The sequence below is a fragment of the Dermacentor albipictus genome, chromosome 5 (genome assembly GCF_038994185.2).
Source record: "Dermacentor albipictus isolate Rhodes 1998 colony chromosome 5, USDA_Dalb.pri_finalv2, whole genome shotgun sequence".
NCBI classification, from domain to species: domain Eukaryota; kingdom Metazoa; phylum Arthropoda; class Arachnida; order Ixodida; family Ixodidae; genus Dermacentor; species Dermacentor albipictus.
Window position 1 is genome coordinate 146,035,806 of NC_091825.1, and position 16,360 is coordinate 146,052,165.

The following is a 16,360-nucleotide window of genomic DNA, read 5'->3' on the forward strand; positions in this document are numbered from 1 at the left end:
TCCCGCAACAGCTCAACGTGACGTGATGGATTTTCACGGCTTTTGGCCGGATCTGGTCAGCCTTTTACGGGCAACGAGGGAATACATTGCAAGATAGCAAGAAACTGAACCTAGCCAGTTTTAATAACGATTTACTGGGGCAAAACTGCCGAAATACTAAATAATACTTTTGATATCTGTGACGTCACACCGACGCATCGGCGCTGGGGTTTCAGCCGCGAAATAGCAGAAAATGGATGTGTGACCTTCATTTTCTTCCTTCAAATGATAAACCCATTGCCGCGATACTAACGAAAATATAGTTTCGAAAGAATACTTTATCAGTTTAAGAGGGCTTCTATATGTAGTGTCCTCCTCTAAGAGAGGCGGAAATTCGCATTGGTCGCGGAACCAGTGTGCCGTCAACTTTCGTGGCCGACTGTACACTGCGAACGCGTATATACGTGAGCGGGGCGGCAAGTTGGACCACCTAATTTCTCTGCAGGCGCCGTTGCTGTACTGCTACAAGCTCGCGCGCCGAGCCAATAAGACTCGGACAAATAGAAAAAAGAAAGAAAAAGACGGGGCAACAGTTTCCGCGGAGGACGATAAGATATACGCGCGCTCGTCCTCGTAATCAGTCAACACCTCCTATATCCTCCCTCCGCTGTGCTTGCCATGCAAGCACGGCTGCCAGCGTATATCGTGCGTGATGCGCCTCGTGACCTCAGCGCGGAGCAAGGCAGCGCGGGTGCCCATTTGCAGAGCCGCGGGCTCAATGTTCGATTCTGGACATCGCTAATCGAAAGACGAAGTTTAAAGAAGATATAGAGTTGGTAGGTCGTTCTCGATATGCTTGTACAACGCAGCGCTGAGTATGGGCACGAAATAAACATGGGCAACGATTTGATAATTGAAAATAGTCAGGTATTCTGACTCCAGATCAAGAAGTCAACTCAAGAAGTCCAGATCAAGAAGTCAGCGTTGTCCGCGTCATTTCTTGTCTCTGTCCGTGTTTATAAACTAAATTCTGGTGTCTTACGCGCCAAAGCCAGAATACGGTCACGATTTGTATAGTTCTGATTTTTGAGGCACGCCGCAGTGGGCGGCTCCAGGTCAGTTTTGATCAGTGGTGTAGCCAGCGGGGTGGCACACCGGGCATGGGAATCGCACCCACCACTACGGCAGGTCCCGACAGGCGACTATTCGTCAACTAATTATACATTCGCAGAAAGCCGAGCAGAAGTGGCGTTCTGCAGAATAGTTTCTTTTTTGCATAATTCTGAATCGGACCATCTATTTACTTCATCGTCAAATATTGGAAACCTGGGTTTCTTAGTACAACATTACGAAAATAAAACAGCGCACGAGCAACAACTGGGAGGACCAAAGAGAGGCGACACTATACGGCGCTGATGGTGTCGTCTTTCTTTGGCACCCGAATTGTTGCTTGTGTGCTGTTTTATTTTCGTAATGTCGATCGTCGAGTTATTTTCTCTGCACGCTCAATATACTATAGTCAAAAAGGTGTTCTTTTCCCCCTGCACGCGAGAAACATATAACTGGAAGAAAGAAAAAGTTTTTGTGCTCCGTCATCATTCCGGCCTTCCTGAACAGAAACAAAGCCCTTATTCAGCGGTACCTTCAACTTGTGGTCGCACCAACGCCGAATGTCGTGTAACAATGAATACAGCGCACCTTCAGGACTCTGAACAACAAGAGGAAAGGCGCCCCTGCCCGAAGTGCAAGCATTCGCGGAAAGCACTCGTCTGCTCTGGAAATGCACACTGCATGTCACGAGAGACATTTGAAGAAGGCACCTTTTCCTCGAGGGAACTCATCTCACCTGCACACCGACACGAATGGCCTCCCGGGAGTGGGTTCGTCGGTCGTGGGTCCCCATTTCAATTCGCTCGCACCGCGTGATCTGCATTCTTTTTTTTTTAATCGTGAAGCCTGGACTATATTCTCTCACGCAGGAGCTGGAGGCCCAGGCTCGGAGGCCAATATTTCAGTCCGAAAAAGTCGGTCGTACAAACACCACATGCCGAGGTGGTTCAGTGGGCACCGGCCATGGCGTTCTATAACGTTGAGCAGACGTCGCCGGTTCGATGCCCGGCTGCCGCATTCCAACGAGGGCGAAATGGAAAAGGCCGTGTGTGCATCCTGCTTTGGCGCGGGATAAACGAATCTCAGGTGGCCGAAATCAGGCCGGAGCCTACTCTTGTCACTGGTAGTCAGGTTGCGTCTTTGAGACGTAAAACCTATTAATTATTTCTTTTTTTTTAACGACACGCGCAATTAACGGACAAGCAACGCTCCTGCCGGAGGCGCGCATAAAGTCGACCGACTGCAACTCCGGCGATATATCCACCAAAAATGACCCGCACGGAAGTCACAACGGCCGTGAATTGATTTTCGAAGACTGCGGCTGACGGCGTTCCAAAGATCGGCGTGAAGCCGAACGAAGGGGACAAGGTCGTCCGAGCCTTTATAGCTGCGCTTCCGCGGCGCGCTCCGCTGAACCGCGCAGCGAGGGAAGCCCGCCTCGAGGCCGAAAAGAAGCAGTGTGTGTGTGTGTGTGTGTGTGTGTGTGTGTGTGTGCGGTAAGCTTTCTATAGGTCCGCTCAAGTGATGATATGTGCTCTAAAGCGTACGTCGCTGATAACGTGGGGTTAATGATCTGCTAAGGGCGACGGGGAATCTCCTTCACCGAACGCGGCTGCAACTGTCTCGCTCAAGAGGAACGTCTGAGCCTCATTCCCAGGAACAAAGAAAAAAACGAAACAAACAAGTAAACACACACACGCACACACACAAAGAAACAAAAATCAAACACGCGCACACAAGAATTATATAGATGGAACGCGCGTGTCGGAATCTATATTAAGCGACGCTATACGGTGAAGCGATGTTAAAGGCAAAGAAAGCTTCGTTTTAAGGAATTATAAGAAATGATACAAAGAAAAAGAGTCATTCTACGCACGGCGTTCCACTCTGTAAGTTTTTTTTACACCATTCGTGATTTAGGTTGTGCCCCAAAACACTAATCGTCAGCTCATTTCCTTTGTTTAAGACTCCGCGCTTGCCACTTTCCTGTCAGGGAGGCTACGCCATGCACGCTGATATGCACATTCCGGTCGTGACCTGAAAGTATTGGAAAGCGCAGCGTTAAAGAAAGGAAATGCGGGGAAAGATAGATGACGATTACGGTCGACAATTTCAATAATCCCCAAAGGGTGAGAACTTTTCGAAACTGAACGGCTGACCCAGCCCACTACTTGAATGCTCAATCACCTGTCGAGAACCGACGTATGTCTGAACGGCGAGTCGATGGCCACAGATGGGCGAATCGGTGTCTGCCTGCAATAAGGGGCCAATGAACGCGTGAACCAAAAGGTTAACGCGTGCAAGAAGAAAGAGCGAACTACTGCGTCGGCTCTTTCATTCTTCGCAGCTCGCCGCTTTGAACTTAAAATGTCCTCACGGCTGGGAATTTCTTGCCTTCGGAGAAAACCTCTCACCACAGAAGTCCCGCATCGCCCAAAGACGAAGTGAACTCACAGGTAATTTTCAAGGGTGTTTCAATAGCGAAAATTTCGAATCGAACATGACTATCAGAGAATATACGACCTTCGAATATCGAATCGAGTATCGACTATCTCTAATTTCTAAATAAAATGAAATGTTTACTGGAATCCGTTTGGCAACAAAATGATTGTTTACGGCACTTGATACATGTAATGCCGTTAACAAGTAGATGTCGGCTCTAGTGAGAAGCTTCTAAATCAGAAACAAATAATTGTACGGTCATATCTGGTGCACAATGGAAATTACGAAAAGAGTAAGAACAGGTCCCTAGGTGCATGTAGTAATAGAGTATGAAACTATATGCATATAATAGAGTTAGAGTGCTCGCGAAAGGAGCCTATGGGCAATAATGCAGCATCGCACATCGTTTTGAACGAATGCAAATATGCCGAGATTGACGAAACAATAAATTGCTTTCTCTGAATCGAGACATGCTCCGACATGCTGCCAGCATCATTACCAAAAATGCCGAGACGGCCGAGGAAGTGGCCATCGCCCTGGCCACTCTTGACCCAGCCTGTCACACCATAGTGAGCGATTCTCGCGCAGCAGTCAACAACTACATCAAAGGTCGCATTTCTCATCAATCACTCCGCATCTTACGACAAGCCCCGCATTCGTCTGAAAATCAGATCACCCTCGTCTGGATCCCAGCACACGCCGGCGTTGTCCACCCGCACCTCACCAACCTCAACGAGGTTACACACTCCGTAGCACGAGGACTAGTCAACCGTGCCGGAGACGGTGCAGGTGCACCCGCAGGACGCGACCGCCTTACAAGATACAACGACCTTGTAAAGTCATTTTACCTCGCAAGAAGAATCTTCCCCACCCCTCACTGCAAGTTAAACAGGGCACAGGCAACCACCCTTCGCCTGTTACAGACGAATACATACCCCTCCCTCACACGCTATCACACTATATATCCCGACATCTACCCGAGCCAGACGTGCAAGGTCTGTAAAACTGAATCGGCAACACTCCCCCACATGCTATGGGAGTGCAAACACCAATACCAAGACCTTAATCCCGTGACCCTCTCGTCGAGATGGCACGCCGCCCTGCGCAGCTCCCACCTCGACGACCAACTCTGGGCGACCCAGCAGGCCTACGAAGCGGCGAAGAGGCAAGACCTCGACGTCCCATCGTGGGAGGCCTAGGCCCAGCCGACAAAACTGCTGGTGCTTATTAAAGTTCACTCTCTCTCTCTCTCTGAATCGAGACAGCGACTACGTAGACTGGCTAAGGCGGGACACGCTTTCTCAGCGGCTGGTAAATGTGTATATGCGACTACCTCCATTTTTCTTCGTTCAGGAAATGGATAGTCTGCGCAACAACCGCGGTTCTAACCAGCATCATTCAGCAAAGTCTCCTCTTGCGTCAGCACTTCTCCCTGTCGACTGCAAGAACTGTTGTTGTCCTTTGCAGTATTCGAACAAAACGAATATCCGACAACTTTGAATAGTGGATCCTCGATAGATCATTCGAATCGTATGCAAGATTTCGAATATTCGCACCGCACCCCAGGCAGTCTTTCATTCTTTTCTTTTTCTTCGAAAGATAAGTGAAGCACCAGACAGCGAACAAGCGTATGGCGCGTCTGCGATTTCAACTCGCGGTACACAGTGTACGCAGCGCCCTGTTTACCCTGGCGTTTCCGAACGTGAAGCCCATCTAAAACTGAGACTGCCGTTTGTAATTAAAATCCCCTTCAAGCGCAGCTAATGAGTCCCTAAATTCGACACGGCAGGGTGCTTCGCTGGTCGTAAAGAACGTACGCACAGGCATTCACGCTCGTCAGGCGGGTTTTTCTGTGCAGGAAATTTACCGGCAGCGCCTCTTTGAGAAAAAAGAAAAAAAAAAGAGAGAGAGAGAGAGAGAGAAGAAAAGCTACTAGTCCATTCTTTTGTCCACAGCGTTGTGCAAGCTGCTTTTCTTTTACCCCCCGTAGCGGAGAGCACCGACCGACCTGCCAAGGTTTTTTTAACTATTTTATTCCCCCCCCCCCCCCCGTTTTCGCGAACGGCTATGCGATTAGGGGGGAGGTCGTACCTCATCGGCGATGATTGATAATAATGAAAGAACATCATAAGGGTGATCTGCAGTTCATTTATTCCAAGTATTCGATATGATTCAGCCCAGGCACTCAGAGAGGACAAACAGGCTTGGCAACGCGGGCGACTACGCTTTTGAAATTCATAATCTTTTCCTGAACCGAGGTCAATGTAAACACACAACCGCATAAAGAAGTCTGCGAGTGGATATAACGTTGAAACTAGAGATATGTGTTGTCTTTCCATCTTTATTTCCTCATTGCCTATGCATATATTCTTTGTTGGACATCACATCAGGGCTGCGCTTGCGATAACGGAACGAATGATCTCGATCGGTCCACCATACGCTCGGCCTTTTGCTGTGTGCTTTGACGATATATTACTGATTATCAGTTGACGTTGTGAATGAGTCATGGTGGCTCACTTGTACGCTGATATAGATCGATGCTCTCACGCGCGCATATGCGAAGTTTTGTTCCAGCGCTATATGGCGCGTTGGATAAGATTATCATAGTCGTCGCTCAGCCTTATGCCTTGACAGTCGTTTGTGGAGATGTTAACGCTCTCTTTTTTCTCATTATGAATATTGTGATGACGCATCTTTCCCATAATTATATCGTGGTTTTGGGACGTAATACCCCAGAATTCATTCAATACGATTCGTCGCCACGAGATCACAGAGGAAAACATTACCAAAACGTTACTAAACACGAAGCCTATGTGTTCCGCCATATTCTCGTTTTAACTTACCCAGCGTTCTCCTCCATTCCCGTACCTCTCCTCCACGCTCTAGAAATTAGCGTTCCGGGTTGCAGAATAAATAGTTCAATGTACATTTAAAAGCGGAGAATTCTCCAGCAGGTGGTACAGCCTCAGAATAGTTTCGCACGAAAACAGTTTTGTGTTTCCATATCAATAGGCTGAATCGTCTGTGCCACACATAACTGCCGCCATTTGTGCACTCAACATGTGGGATGGCAAATAAAAAAAAAAGAAAAAAAAGAAAAGGAAGGTAGCGAGAGAAAACGACACTGGGGACCGAGAGGAAAGCAGAGTACCGGCGAACACATTCAACTTTGTGTTCTTTGGCCTCGGCAGGTTTTTATAAGCTCGTTTCATCAACTGCATCGATCGGCTCGCACGGGGCTGCAGACGCAGCGCGGCGGCGGGAAACTTTTCTCCCGATGATCGCGGCGCCCACGAGGCACCGGCGGGCGTCGTAGTGGCTCGTTCGAGCCCGAAGAAGACGCCGCCGCGCGCTTCGGTGCGTCGACTACCCAGCGGTGACGCGATCCCGCGCCAACTTCCCCCTCAGCTCCTGCGTCACACACCGAACGCGGGCCAACGCGGTGCGCCGTCTCAACAGTGATGCCACGGCTGCTGATTTATCAGTAGATCTACTGATTTTTAAAATTTTCTGCTGATTCAGTGATAAAGTGCTTGAATCTGCTGATTTTCTTGCTTTTCTACTGAAACGAAAGCGAAATCTGCAACTTTTTCAGTACAGGGAATAGATGGATAGATGGTTATAGAGGTTACAGAGGTTATATTAATGTGATGTAACCTAGCGAGAGAAAAAAAACGTGGTTGGCTCCGAGGTTAACATACACTCCTGCGTTTCCAGACAAAAACGTGGCGCTACCTCTGTCTTTGAGCAAAGTGGGGAAAAGGCATAGAGTTTCTATGCTCTATGGGAAACGCTGAGGCGGTGAATTTGTGAAAGTGGGTGCAACTCCGAGCTGCACAACTACGAAACGACAATTACCATCATCATCATGACAACCTATTGTTATGTGCACTGCAGCACGGAGGCCTCTATGGGCACGTTGCAAGTGCTAGGCGGCGCCCTGTCTTTCCGACCCATAGCGCCATCTGACGAATAGTTGCGCGAATGTGGTAGGATTGCTCACGGCGTCAGCAGCCCGCGCTGCGTGTTTGGCGTCCTGTAAAATGGTAGCGATGGCGCGAAACAGCGTGCCGATATTAATTTTAACCGGGTTTCGGGAATTACAAGATCTTCATAGCTTTTTTCGTGAAAAAAATTTAGAGAAAGGAAGTCGTCTATTTGAAGTGGGGCACGTCTACGACGTGAGGGAAGTGTTGAACACGCACAGATCGGAAGTGACTGCTAGGTTTATTCGGCAAACGAAAAATAATGCACCACCGAGATGCGTGAAGTTCAGCGTAAGTTACTTCGTTATCTGCGGTGTAGACGCATGAAATCGTAGGCGAAATTGATTCTTGAAGATCGGCGACAGCAGACAAATCCTAGCCGGGAGCTGCGATTGCCGTGCTGGTATCGCAGGGAAGTGCAAGGACGCCGCAGTAGTTTCCCTGTACATACAGGACGGCAAATACGAATCCAAAACATCTCATCCAAGAACGTGGGGCGTACGAACGACTCGTAAGACCTACCAGAGGTATTCTAACGTTGCTCTCCCCAAACACAAAAAAGGGGATGAACTTACCAGTTGTGTGAGACTATGCTGGTAAAATATTTTCGCCCAAGTTACTGGAAGTGCGATGCCTTTATGTTGCGAGTTTTCAGTGCGTGCAAAGGAGGTCCCAATAAACCACGTCAAAAATTTTTGTGATCTCATCTGCCCCTTCGTTGATATGCTGGGCGCAGAAGGGTGTATGCCAGCTCAGCCGGCTGCAACCCCTCCTCAAATCTCTCAACAAGCCCTAGCGCTGTTTGAATGGGAGAGGATTGGGAAAGAGTTCCACAGCTTTACTGCGGTACAGTGTAGGAACAAACTACTTCGTTTGATGCATATACTGGTACGCACTGCAGGCAGTGGCGTAGCAAAGGGCGGGGGATGTCATATACGTCTGGAGACACACGGAAATTGTTGATATCCTCGCCTTCCTCCAATAAACCCGGGGGAGGGGGAGGGGGGACAGAAGACCTATGGGCCCCAGGTGCAAGACGACCTAGCTGCGCCACTGACTGTAGGTGTCCCGTTGCTGTCATCATTTCTGTAAAAGCAAAGCATTCAGCGTTATAACGCACTTGGCATAACGCCGGAACATAAAACAGCTTATGCCGTCGGACGAGCGCTATCCAGTGTTGACGCCGTTCTGCTTCATACGGTCGGCTTGGAAACCAGTAAAACTTTGTTCCTCGTGAGTTGGTGTACGTGCTGTTGCAGCCCACTACTCAACAGCTCGGGTTACACTTCGGCATTGCTCAGAAAAGGCAACAGCTACGCGCGAAAGAGCGCACATGCAGGCTTTCCGAACGCAAGCGCGCCGGTCGTATCCTGCCGGTTCCGCGCTCGCCGCCGCGAGGGGCGCCCTAGTAGGCGCCGATTACCCGATCTCCAATTACCCCTGTCTGGAAGATACTATACTCTAAAGCTTTCAGGTACTAACTACCATCTGACGCCTTTGAATAGGCCATCGGAGGGCTTCGCTGTTTTTAAATTCGTGCTTGACAATGGCTCTCTGGATCCCCGGGTTTTTCAAAAGTATCGCTAAGAATCTCGGGGTCAATTTTTGTACTATTTCCTGGAAGCTACAATACTTCAACAGAGTACTAATATAAGCGCTGAATTCGTGGGCTCATAAACTGAGTGCAAAAATTGAATTAAAAATCTACTGATTTCTACTGATTTTTCGCAAAAAAATCTACTACTATTTTTTAATGTGTCGTGGCAACACTGCGTCTCAACCGAGAAACGCCGCGGTCGCGAACACCGGCACGAAACGAGCGAGAATACCGGCCCCGAAGAACGGGCCAAAAAGAGAGTTGGCCCAGCAGGCTACGCGGGCACACGAAATACCCCGTCCACCAGCTCCCGCCAAACAACCCAAGGGAACATCCGCCGCCCTGGCAGCGGAAAGAGGAGGCACGCAGCCGTAGCAGCGCGGCGCGCCATTTGTGAGGTGGCGCCCTCTCTGGCCGGAGCCCGCAAGCAGCCATTGTGATTACGCCGAAAGGCGGTAAGTGTATCATCGTCGCACATTGTTCGCGGCAGGGCTGATCACCAGCCCCCGGTTGGATTTTCTGTTCCGTTTCGACCCCTTCCTGTCGCGGGCCAGTGCGTGCCTCGTGCCCGGCGACACGACGATGGGTCGCGACGCCAGCACGAAGCGCTTCGATGTCGATCTCAAGCTCAAGGTGCTCGCGTACTACGACCAAGTGCGGAACAAATACAAGGCGGCCAAAATGTTCGGCGTCAGCGAGTGCTCGGTGAGGAACTGGATCAAGGGGGAGCACCGGCTGCGCGCCCTGTCGTCCCAGGGCGGAGGTAGCGGCGCCAGAAAGACCACGAACCGCGCCGCCGAGGCCCGGGCTCTGTTCGAGGCGTGCTTGGAGCGCTACGTGCGGGGCTGTCAGCAGCGCGGAGTCAAGGCCAGGTACCGCGACTTGCTTGCGCACGCGGCGCAGCTGAAGAAAGTGCACGGAGTGCGCGGCCTCAAGCTGTCAACCGATTGGGTGGCCAGCTTCGTGCGTGAGCGCCGGCTCGTCTGCAAGTGCGAGAAGCTGTTGACGCACGCCGACACCGCATCTCCCGCCAACAGCAGCACCGGTTCGGCGGCGGCAGTGCGCAAGAAGGGAGCGGCGGTGGCCAAAGGGTTGCCACCGCCGGCCAAGCACAACGCTGCCCGGGCCCTTGTCAAGCATGCCATGGGCCACCTATCATCCAAGGCCGGCAAGACGCCCTCCTCGGCGCCAACCACGCCGAAGCGAAAGGGTCCGACCACGGCGCTCGCGACCAAGCTGCTGCTTCCGGCGAAGCTAAAGTCAAAGGCGGTGCCAAAGCCTTCCATCAAAGGCAACGACGGTAAGGCGATCAAGACCTTGTCGAAAAAGAAACCGACGAAGAAAGCGGCAAAGAAGGGTAGCGAGCTAAAAAAGAAGACCGTTGCGACCAAATTAAAGAAGGCAGTGAATAAAACAAAACATAAATTGGCTGCCGCGGCGAAAAAGGGCCCGTCAGCAAAATCGAAGCTGCCGTCTGCCAAAAAGACTGCGCCCGCAAAGGCACAGTCAGCCAAGAGTGCAGCCATTGTGGCAAAGTATAAAAAGTGTCTCTTGAAGAAAGCTACCCAGAAGCAGCATAAGTTAGGAAAGGTAAAAAATACCATCACTTTGAAAAAGAAGGTCCAGACAGACGCGAAGACTGTAAAGCACAAACATAAAGTAGTCAGGAAAGATGACAAGCTTATGAAGGCAAGCAAAGGCAAACAATGCTCAAAGACTGCACACAGTATGGTTGTAGCAAAGAAAAAGGAAAACAAGAAAAAAGAAAGAAACATAAAGCCCCAGAAAAAAGTAAAGATTATAAACAAGGTAGTGAGCAAAAGCTTAAAGAAAGCTAAAGAAATTGTCAACCGTGCCAAAAAGCCTGCAGAAAAAGCTAGCCCACCTTCAAAACAGTCCGTGCCGAAGGTGAAAAAGGTGCCTGTGAAAACGATGAGACCAAGGAAGCAACCGATAAAGGTGTTTCGGACCCGGTATCGAATCAAAGAAATGCACAGGAGGATTGAGGAAAACAGAGCTTCGGACTTCTTTGATTTCTTTTATGGCTTGGGTCTTATACCGATCAACAGAGATTCAGACAGTTCAAACTCCCTTTACATCCCCTTCATCACGGGATCACCAAAGATGTACAGTAACACTGAGTTCCTTTGTGACCTTTCAAAGAAGGAGAGCCCACTCAGGCCAAGCACATCTGACCTAAGCAATTGTCAGTCCTCGAGTCACACTCAACTTCCCTCAAAGTACCCCATCTGGACTCCAGTGAGGACTAGCACGATCCATGACCCTTGTTCATCTCAGAGTGGCAAGCCCTGGCTCACAAGCCCACGTGTGCATGAGGAACACATAATCACTGACAGATTCACACAGTCCAAGTCACCAGAGGATACTGTCTTTTCTGAGAAGTTTCACAAGGCAAGTATGAAATCCGAGGCTGCCCTCTCACCTGGTGAATCACCCATCACCCCAGAACAGTTGGCTGTGGTTCGAAAGCTATTTCCTCCCATTGGAAGCTTGCCATTCCCAAGTCAACGTAGAGCACTGGACAGCCAAGTGAAATTCAATGAACCTTTGAAGGCATCAGAACGAAGTTTGCGGCCACGCACCACTGAGCAAACCCAGCGCCTGAGTCTCTGCTTTCGCAAGCGGCGCTACCAAAAACGGAAAAGGACCCTCTCTGAGCCATCACGGTCTCCCGAGAGACGTCCCAATGGTCCTTCAGCGAGTGACATTGACTGGTTAAGTGCTGATGGTTTTCCAAGCCCTGCCAAGAAGGGCTGCCCTGGTGGGAGCAGCCCTGTCTACTCCTTCGGTGAGCCACGGCACTGTTTTCGCAAGGAGCACTTTGAGGACAGTGCCTGCCCCCCACACATGCCGACCAGTGGGATATGTGGGAACAATTCAAGGACAGTGGTCTGTGCCCTGAGCAGTGACAGACCTACGAACTGCCTCTATGACAGTGCCAAACTTGTCAGTAGGGCCATGCCCACTAGCCCCAAAGCAGCACCATCCAGCGAAGGCGAGGATCTGTTCTTTGGCCAGGCAAATAGACTGGCTACACTGAGAAAAAAACAAGACAGAAATGAATCTGTGATGCACGCTGCAAAAGGTCACCAGGACCAGTAGTAGTTGCTTGCACCAAAGAATGTTTCCTCAGCCACGCTGCAAAAATCTCTTGAGCTTTGTTGTGTAGTGTACACAATGACTTATTAACTTGTGAGCCTGCAGCTTGCCTGGTAAAACCACAAGTGCTCAGTGATTGCATGAGGCACTATATGGGGATCCAGAGAATATTCAGAAATACTGGCTTTCTGCCATTATGCACAAGATGTTTTATCTTGAGAGAATGTTTAGCGATTATCAGTGCCATGCTGGAAAGCACTTGTCAATACTGATGATTATGCACATCTTTGTTAAGGAGTGGAATTGTTCCTTGGTCAGCGAATTAGCATATGTACTAATAATGAGACAAGGGTGTGCAACATGAACACGCAAGATAATTTAAAGCATTCAATGTTGCTGGCAGTAAATGCTACTAATGCTAGGAATGTTATGTGCATTCCAAGCTTGCCACTACTGGCAGTCTTGTGCAAGTTTCCAGCCAGAGGACTTTGTCATTGGAGGTGAAAAGTGCACCCTAGCTCTAAAATTGCTGGGGAAAAAAGAAACACTGTTACATGTGCAAAGTGTATAGGACTTTTGCATCCAATTGAGACATGCTGTGTAGTTGAATGAAGTATGTGAAAATGTTATTGATTGGACATCTCCAATGTGCCACAATGTCTTCCCTGACCCTCCTGCCAGCCTTTCTTCTTGCCACTGTCTTCTCTAAAGCTTTGTATTGTGCAAATAGAACATGTTAAGTATCGCACAAGCGACACACGCTCTTGAATACTATTTTTCCTCACTTTATTGCAAGTTAAACGAAATCCACTGTTGCAAGCTTGCATTGGTTGGCAGAAAATGCATGACTTCAATGTTGTAAATAATGATTTCTTTTGATCTCTTGTGGGATGATCATGGAACATGGACATATCTTCCAGATCCTTAATTGTGCAGTGATTTAAAGCAAATTGAGTGAGTGCAAGTCCTCCTTGTGGACTCCAATCATGTAAACGTGGTTCAGCTAGCTTGATGGCAACAGTTCTGCATACTGCATGAACAGAAAGACACTGAATGGCGTACTCTTTTGTCTTTGCCAGACACAGCTGTCATCAGTACTAAATCTGTGTGACATGTCTCGTAGCAATAAGTGATGAGTTATGGGCTGTTTTGGTTGCTTACAACACTCATTCAAAACTATCAAGCTGTTGTGGGCCAGCACTTGGCCTGCGCAAAGAGATTATGTGTGAAAAGTCCTTGTCAACCCCCGACGCATTCCTACGGGCAGTGCAGCGTCACGACTAGTTGACAAGGCGTTGCGTCTACCTCCGTAAATGCATTGTGACCTTGAGACAATGTTGTGCTCATTATTGCGCCATTGACTGAACGAGCACTCCCCGCAAACCTTTTTTTCGAGAGCGGGAATGGTTTTGTACATAAAAACAGTGCCCCTTGTTTTCCTCTTTGGGCCTTACTTAACATGCGTTCATCGCTAATATACCACAAGGTACAAAAGTGTGCTTTCTCTTCCCCCTTGAAAGGCTTGCAACGATCACAGTTTTATCCCCGTGGCTGCAACCTCTGGCCACACTTTTGCACAAATAAAGATTGTTCATTCTTGTATCAGCGTATCTTGACCTCTCCTAGGTGGCATTGTTCAGTGTGAACGACATCAGACTTACACCGACGACTAACCACATAGAACATGCTCATGACGTATTTCTGCCTCAGCGGCATTGCGTGTGCTTCGTGCCACTCAACGGCAATGCCAAAACCGAGACTAGAGCACTGCAAGGGTGTGCGTTATGAAGCCCAAGCCCAGCCCGGGTCTGTGTTATCAGCCTGGGCGTACATGACCAAGCCTGAGCCCAGGTGTTCATTACTAAGCTTAGCAAGGACCCATGCGCACATGACCAGGTCCAGCCTGTAAGTAAAAAAAAAAAAAGCTTTCTTTACTTACAGATTGTATCCTGTGTGTCAGTGTCACCTTCTTGGGGTCTATCAGCTGCAGTGCATAAGCAATAACAGACTGAAATCTGTTTCTCGCATGGGAACCTCGGTGATCTGGCCCATTGCCTGTGCTGTTATTTTTCTGCTGGTGCGCATGCATTTACCTTGATCGTGCAATTTGGTCCTATGATGTCATTTAGCATTTGAATATATATATATATATATATATATATATATATATATATGCACGTACAGACAGGCGAATTCACGAGCGTACTGCATAACATAAACACACAAGTAGAAAGATGCCCCTTGCATTAGCACTAAATGCAATCCTTCGAACAAGGATATATTGAATTTGAAGGGGATCACAAAAAAAGTTCGATAGGCAATTCAGTGTATAAAATAAAAATTTTACACAAGAATTTTAAGGGAATTTTACTGCTGTTCTAATTCGTTATATGTAGGTTACTTATATCTGGGTTTGACTGTTGCGATTTTTATAGTGCAATCGCAAAAGCGGTAACACGAAAATGGTTTGAAGAGCGTTTTTCTCTTTTTGCATAAGTTATTTTTCTTTACGCGGAAACAATGTTCGTTCTGTGGAAAAGAACGAAAAACAGAACATCTGTTTTCCTATTTTCTTTGCTAAGGTATACCGAGAGCCAGCTCCTCGCACGTGCCACTTCGTCTTGGCACAGGATGCCTTGGACCATGCAATGCATAACGTTCGTGTGTGCTAGAACGCACTTCTTAGGCCCTTTAATGAGGGGGCCCGAGTTCGGCCCGGGCCCGCCGAAAAACGCATCGGACGGCTCGCGGGTCGGGCCCGGGCTTTCGCGTAGGCCTGGGCCGGTGCAGTGCTCAGTGTCTCGACCCCGAAAAGGCGCTGCGCATCTCCGCTTCGTTGCCATCTGGCAAACTGTTCACAGAAAAAAGAAGTCGGAATTGAACGTGACAAATGGTGACATTATCCTCGTCTTTCTCTCTCTCTCTCCCCTCCTCCCAAGTAAGCAAGTCCTGGGGAGGTATTCTTAAAGCAATCAACAGAGATTCAGACAGTTCGAACTCCCTTCACATCCCCTTCATCACGGTATCACCAAAGATGTACAATAACACTGAGTTCTTTGTGACCTTTCAAAGAAGGAGAGCCCACTCAAGCCAAGCACATCTGACCACCTAGTGGAGATGTCCATTTCGTCCGCTTCTCAAGCGCTAATTGGCTGTGGCGCCTCGCTGCCGCGGATGCGCAGCCCGGCATAGCCAATCAGAACTTCAGCAGCAGACGAAATGGACATGTCCACTAGGTGGACTCTCACTGAATAGCTCCCAAGGAACGTGACGCGTGCGATTCGCAAAGGTGTCCGGTATTTAATGCACGTCTGCTGGCTACAGAACACAGACTAGGCCTAGCGAAGCGGTATTCCCAATACTAGTTTCAGTGGTTCAATGCAACGTTAGCTGCGCCACTGATCCGAACCGTGCAAAGCTGTTTGCAGGCCGCAACGAAAACGATGTGCGCTTATGCGCCCGTTCGCCGTCCGGCGCAAATATTTTCCTGTCCCGAATAATGACGTAACGGATTAGGCAACTGGTTACGTAAAGAACGAGCGAAGTGCAGCACCTCCGCGGAAAGTTATCCTATAGAAGGTCGCCGTGATAGCCACCGCAACCAACGTTTCCCGAGCTCCGGCGATTACGAGGCAGGTTGATTCTTTGCTCCATTCAATACAGTTTGCATTCTAGGGAGTAATCGAACCCACGTCTTTATTAACAAATATTCATCGAAGGTTTTCTAGCTCTAAAGGCTACTTATTGCACGTAGCTTGGCGAAATTCGGAAACGTTTCTTTCAAACGCCTGTTAGAGTTCAGTCGATGGGTTTTCAGCCGCTTGACGTTTGCGGACCGGCCCGATCATGATTGTCCACACGTACCGCCCCGTTTAAACACTCAATTAGCACTAGCCCTGCTTGTGAAAGTTCTATTTACGCGGTCTTGCACCATACTGAGGCAGCCTACATGTACATTTTCCCCGTTACATTAGGTAGGCCGCTCAGCCATTTTTCGTTCAGAAACGGGTGCTTTCTTTTCTTTTTCGAAGCCTTATATTTACTTACAGCGTCAAGTAAAAGATATCCTTAGGAGCTCGTAACATTGACCCGGTTCCGTGCTCTACGCCCCACTTTCAAAGTAAGG

General features: G+C 48.9%; 2 protein-coding genes across 3 annotated transcripts in view; one reads left to right on the plus strand and one right to left on the minus strand.

Annotated features, from left to right (window-relative positions):
• The window catches only part of Cep97 (centrosomal protein 97kDa), a 148,919-nt gene that overhangs the window by 19,786 nt on the left and 112,773 nt on the right, over window positions 1–16,360 (minus strand). The gene's annotated exons all lie outside the window — the stretch shown is intronic.
• Window positions 9,302–13,836, plus strand: LOC135906262 (uncharacterized). Its single transcript, XM_065437569.2, has one exon. The coding sequence runs from the start codon at window positions 9,697–9,699 to the stop codon at window positions 12,235–12,237; it is 2,541 nt and encodes an 846-aa protein (XP_065293641.1). The 5' UTR covers window positions 9,302–9,696; the 3' UTR covers window positions 12,238–13,836.

Excerpts from the sequence above, each read along its gene's own strand:
- LOC135906262 (XM_065437569.2), top strand. The coding sequence starts at position 9,697 with ATGGGTCGCGACGCCAGCACGAAGCGCTTCGATGTCGATCTCAAGCTC.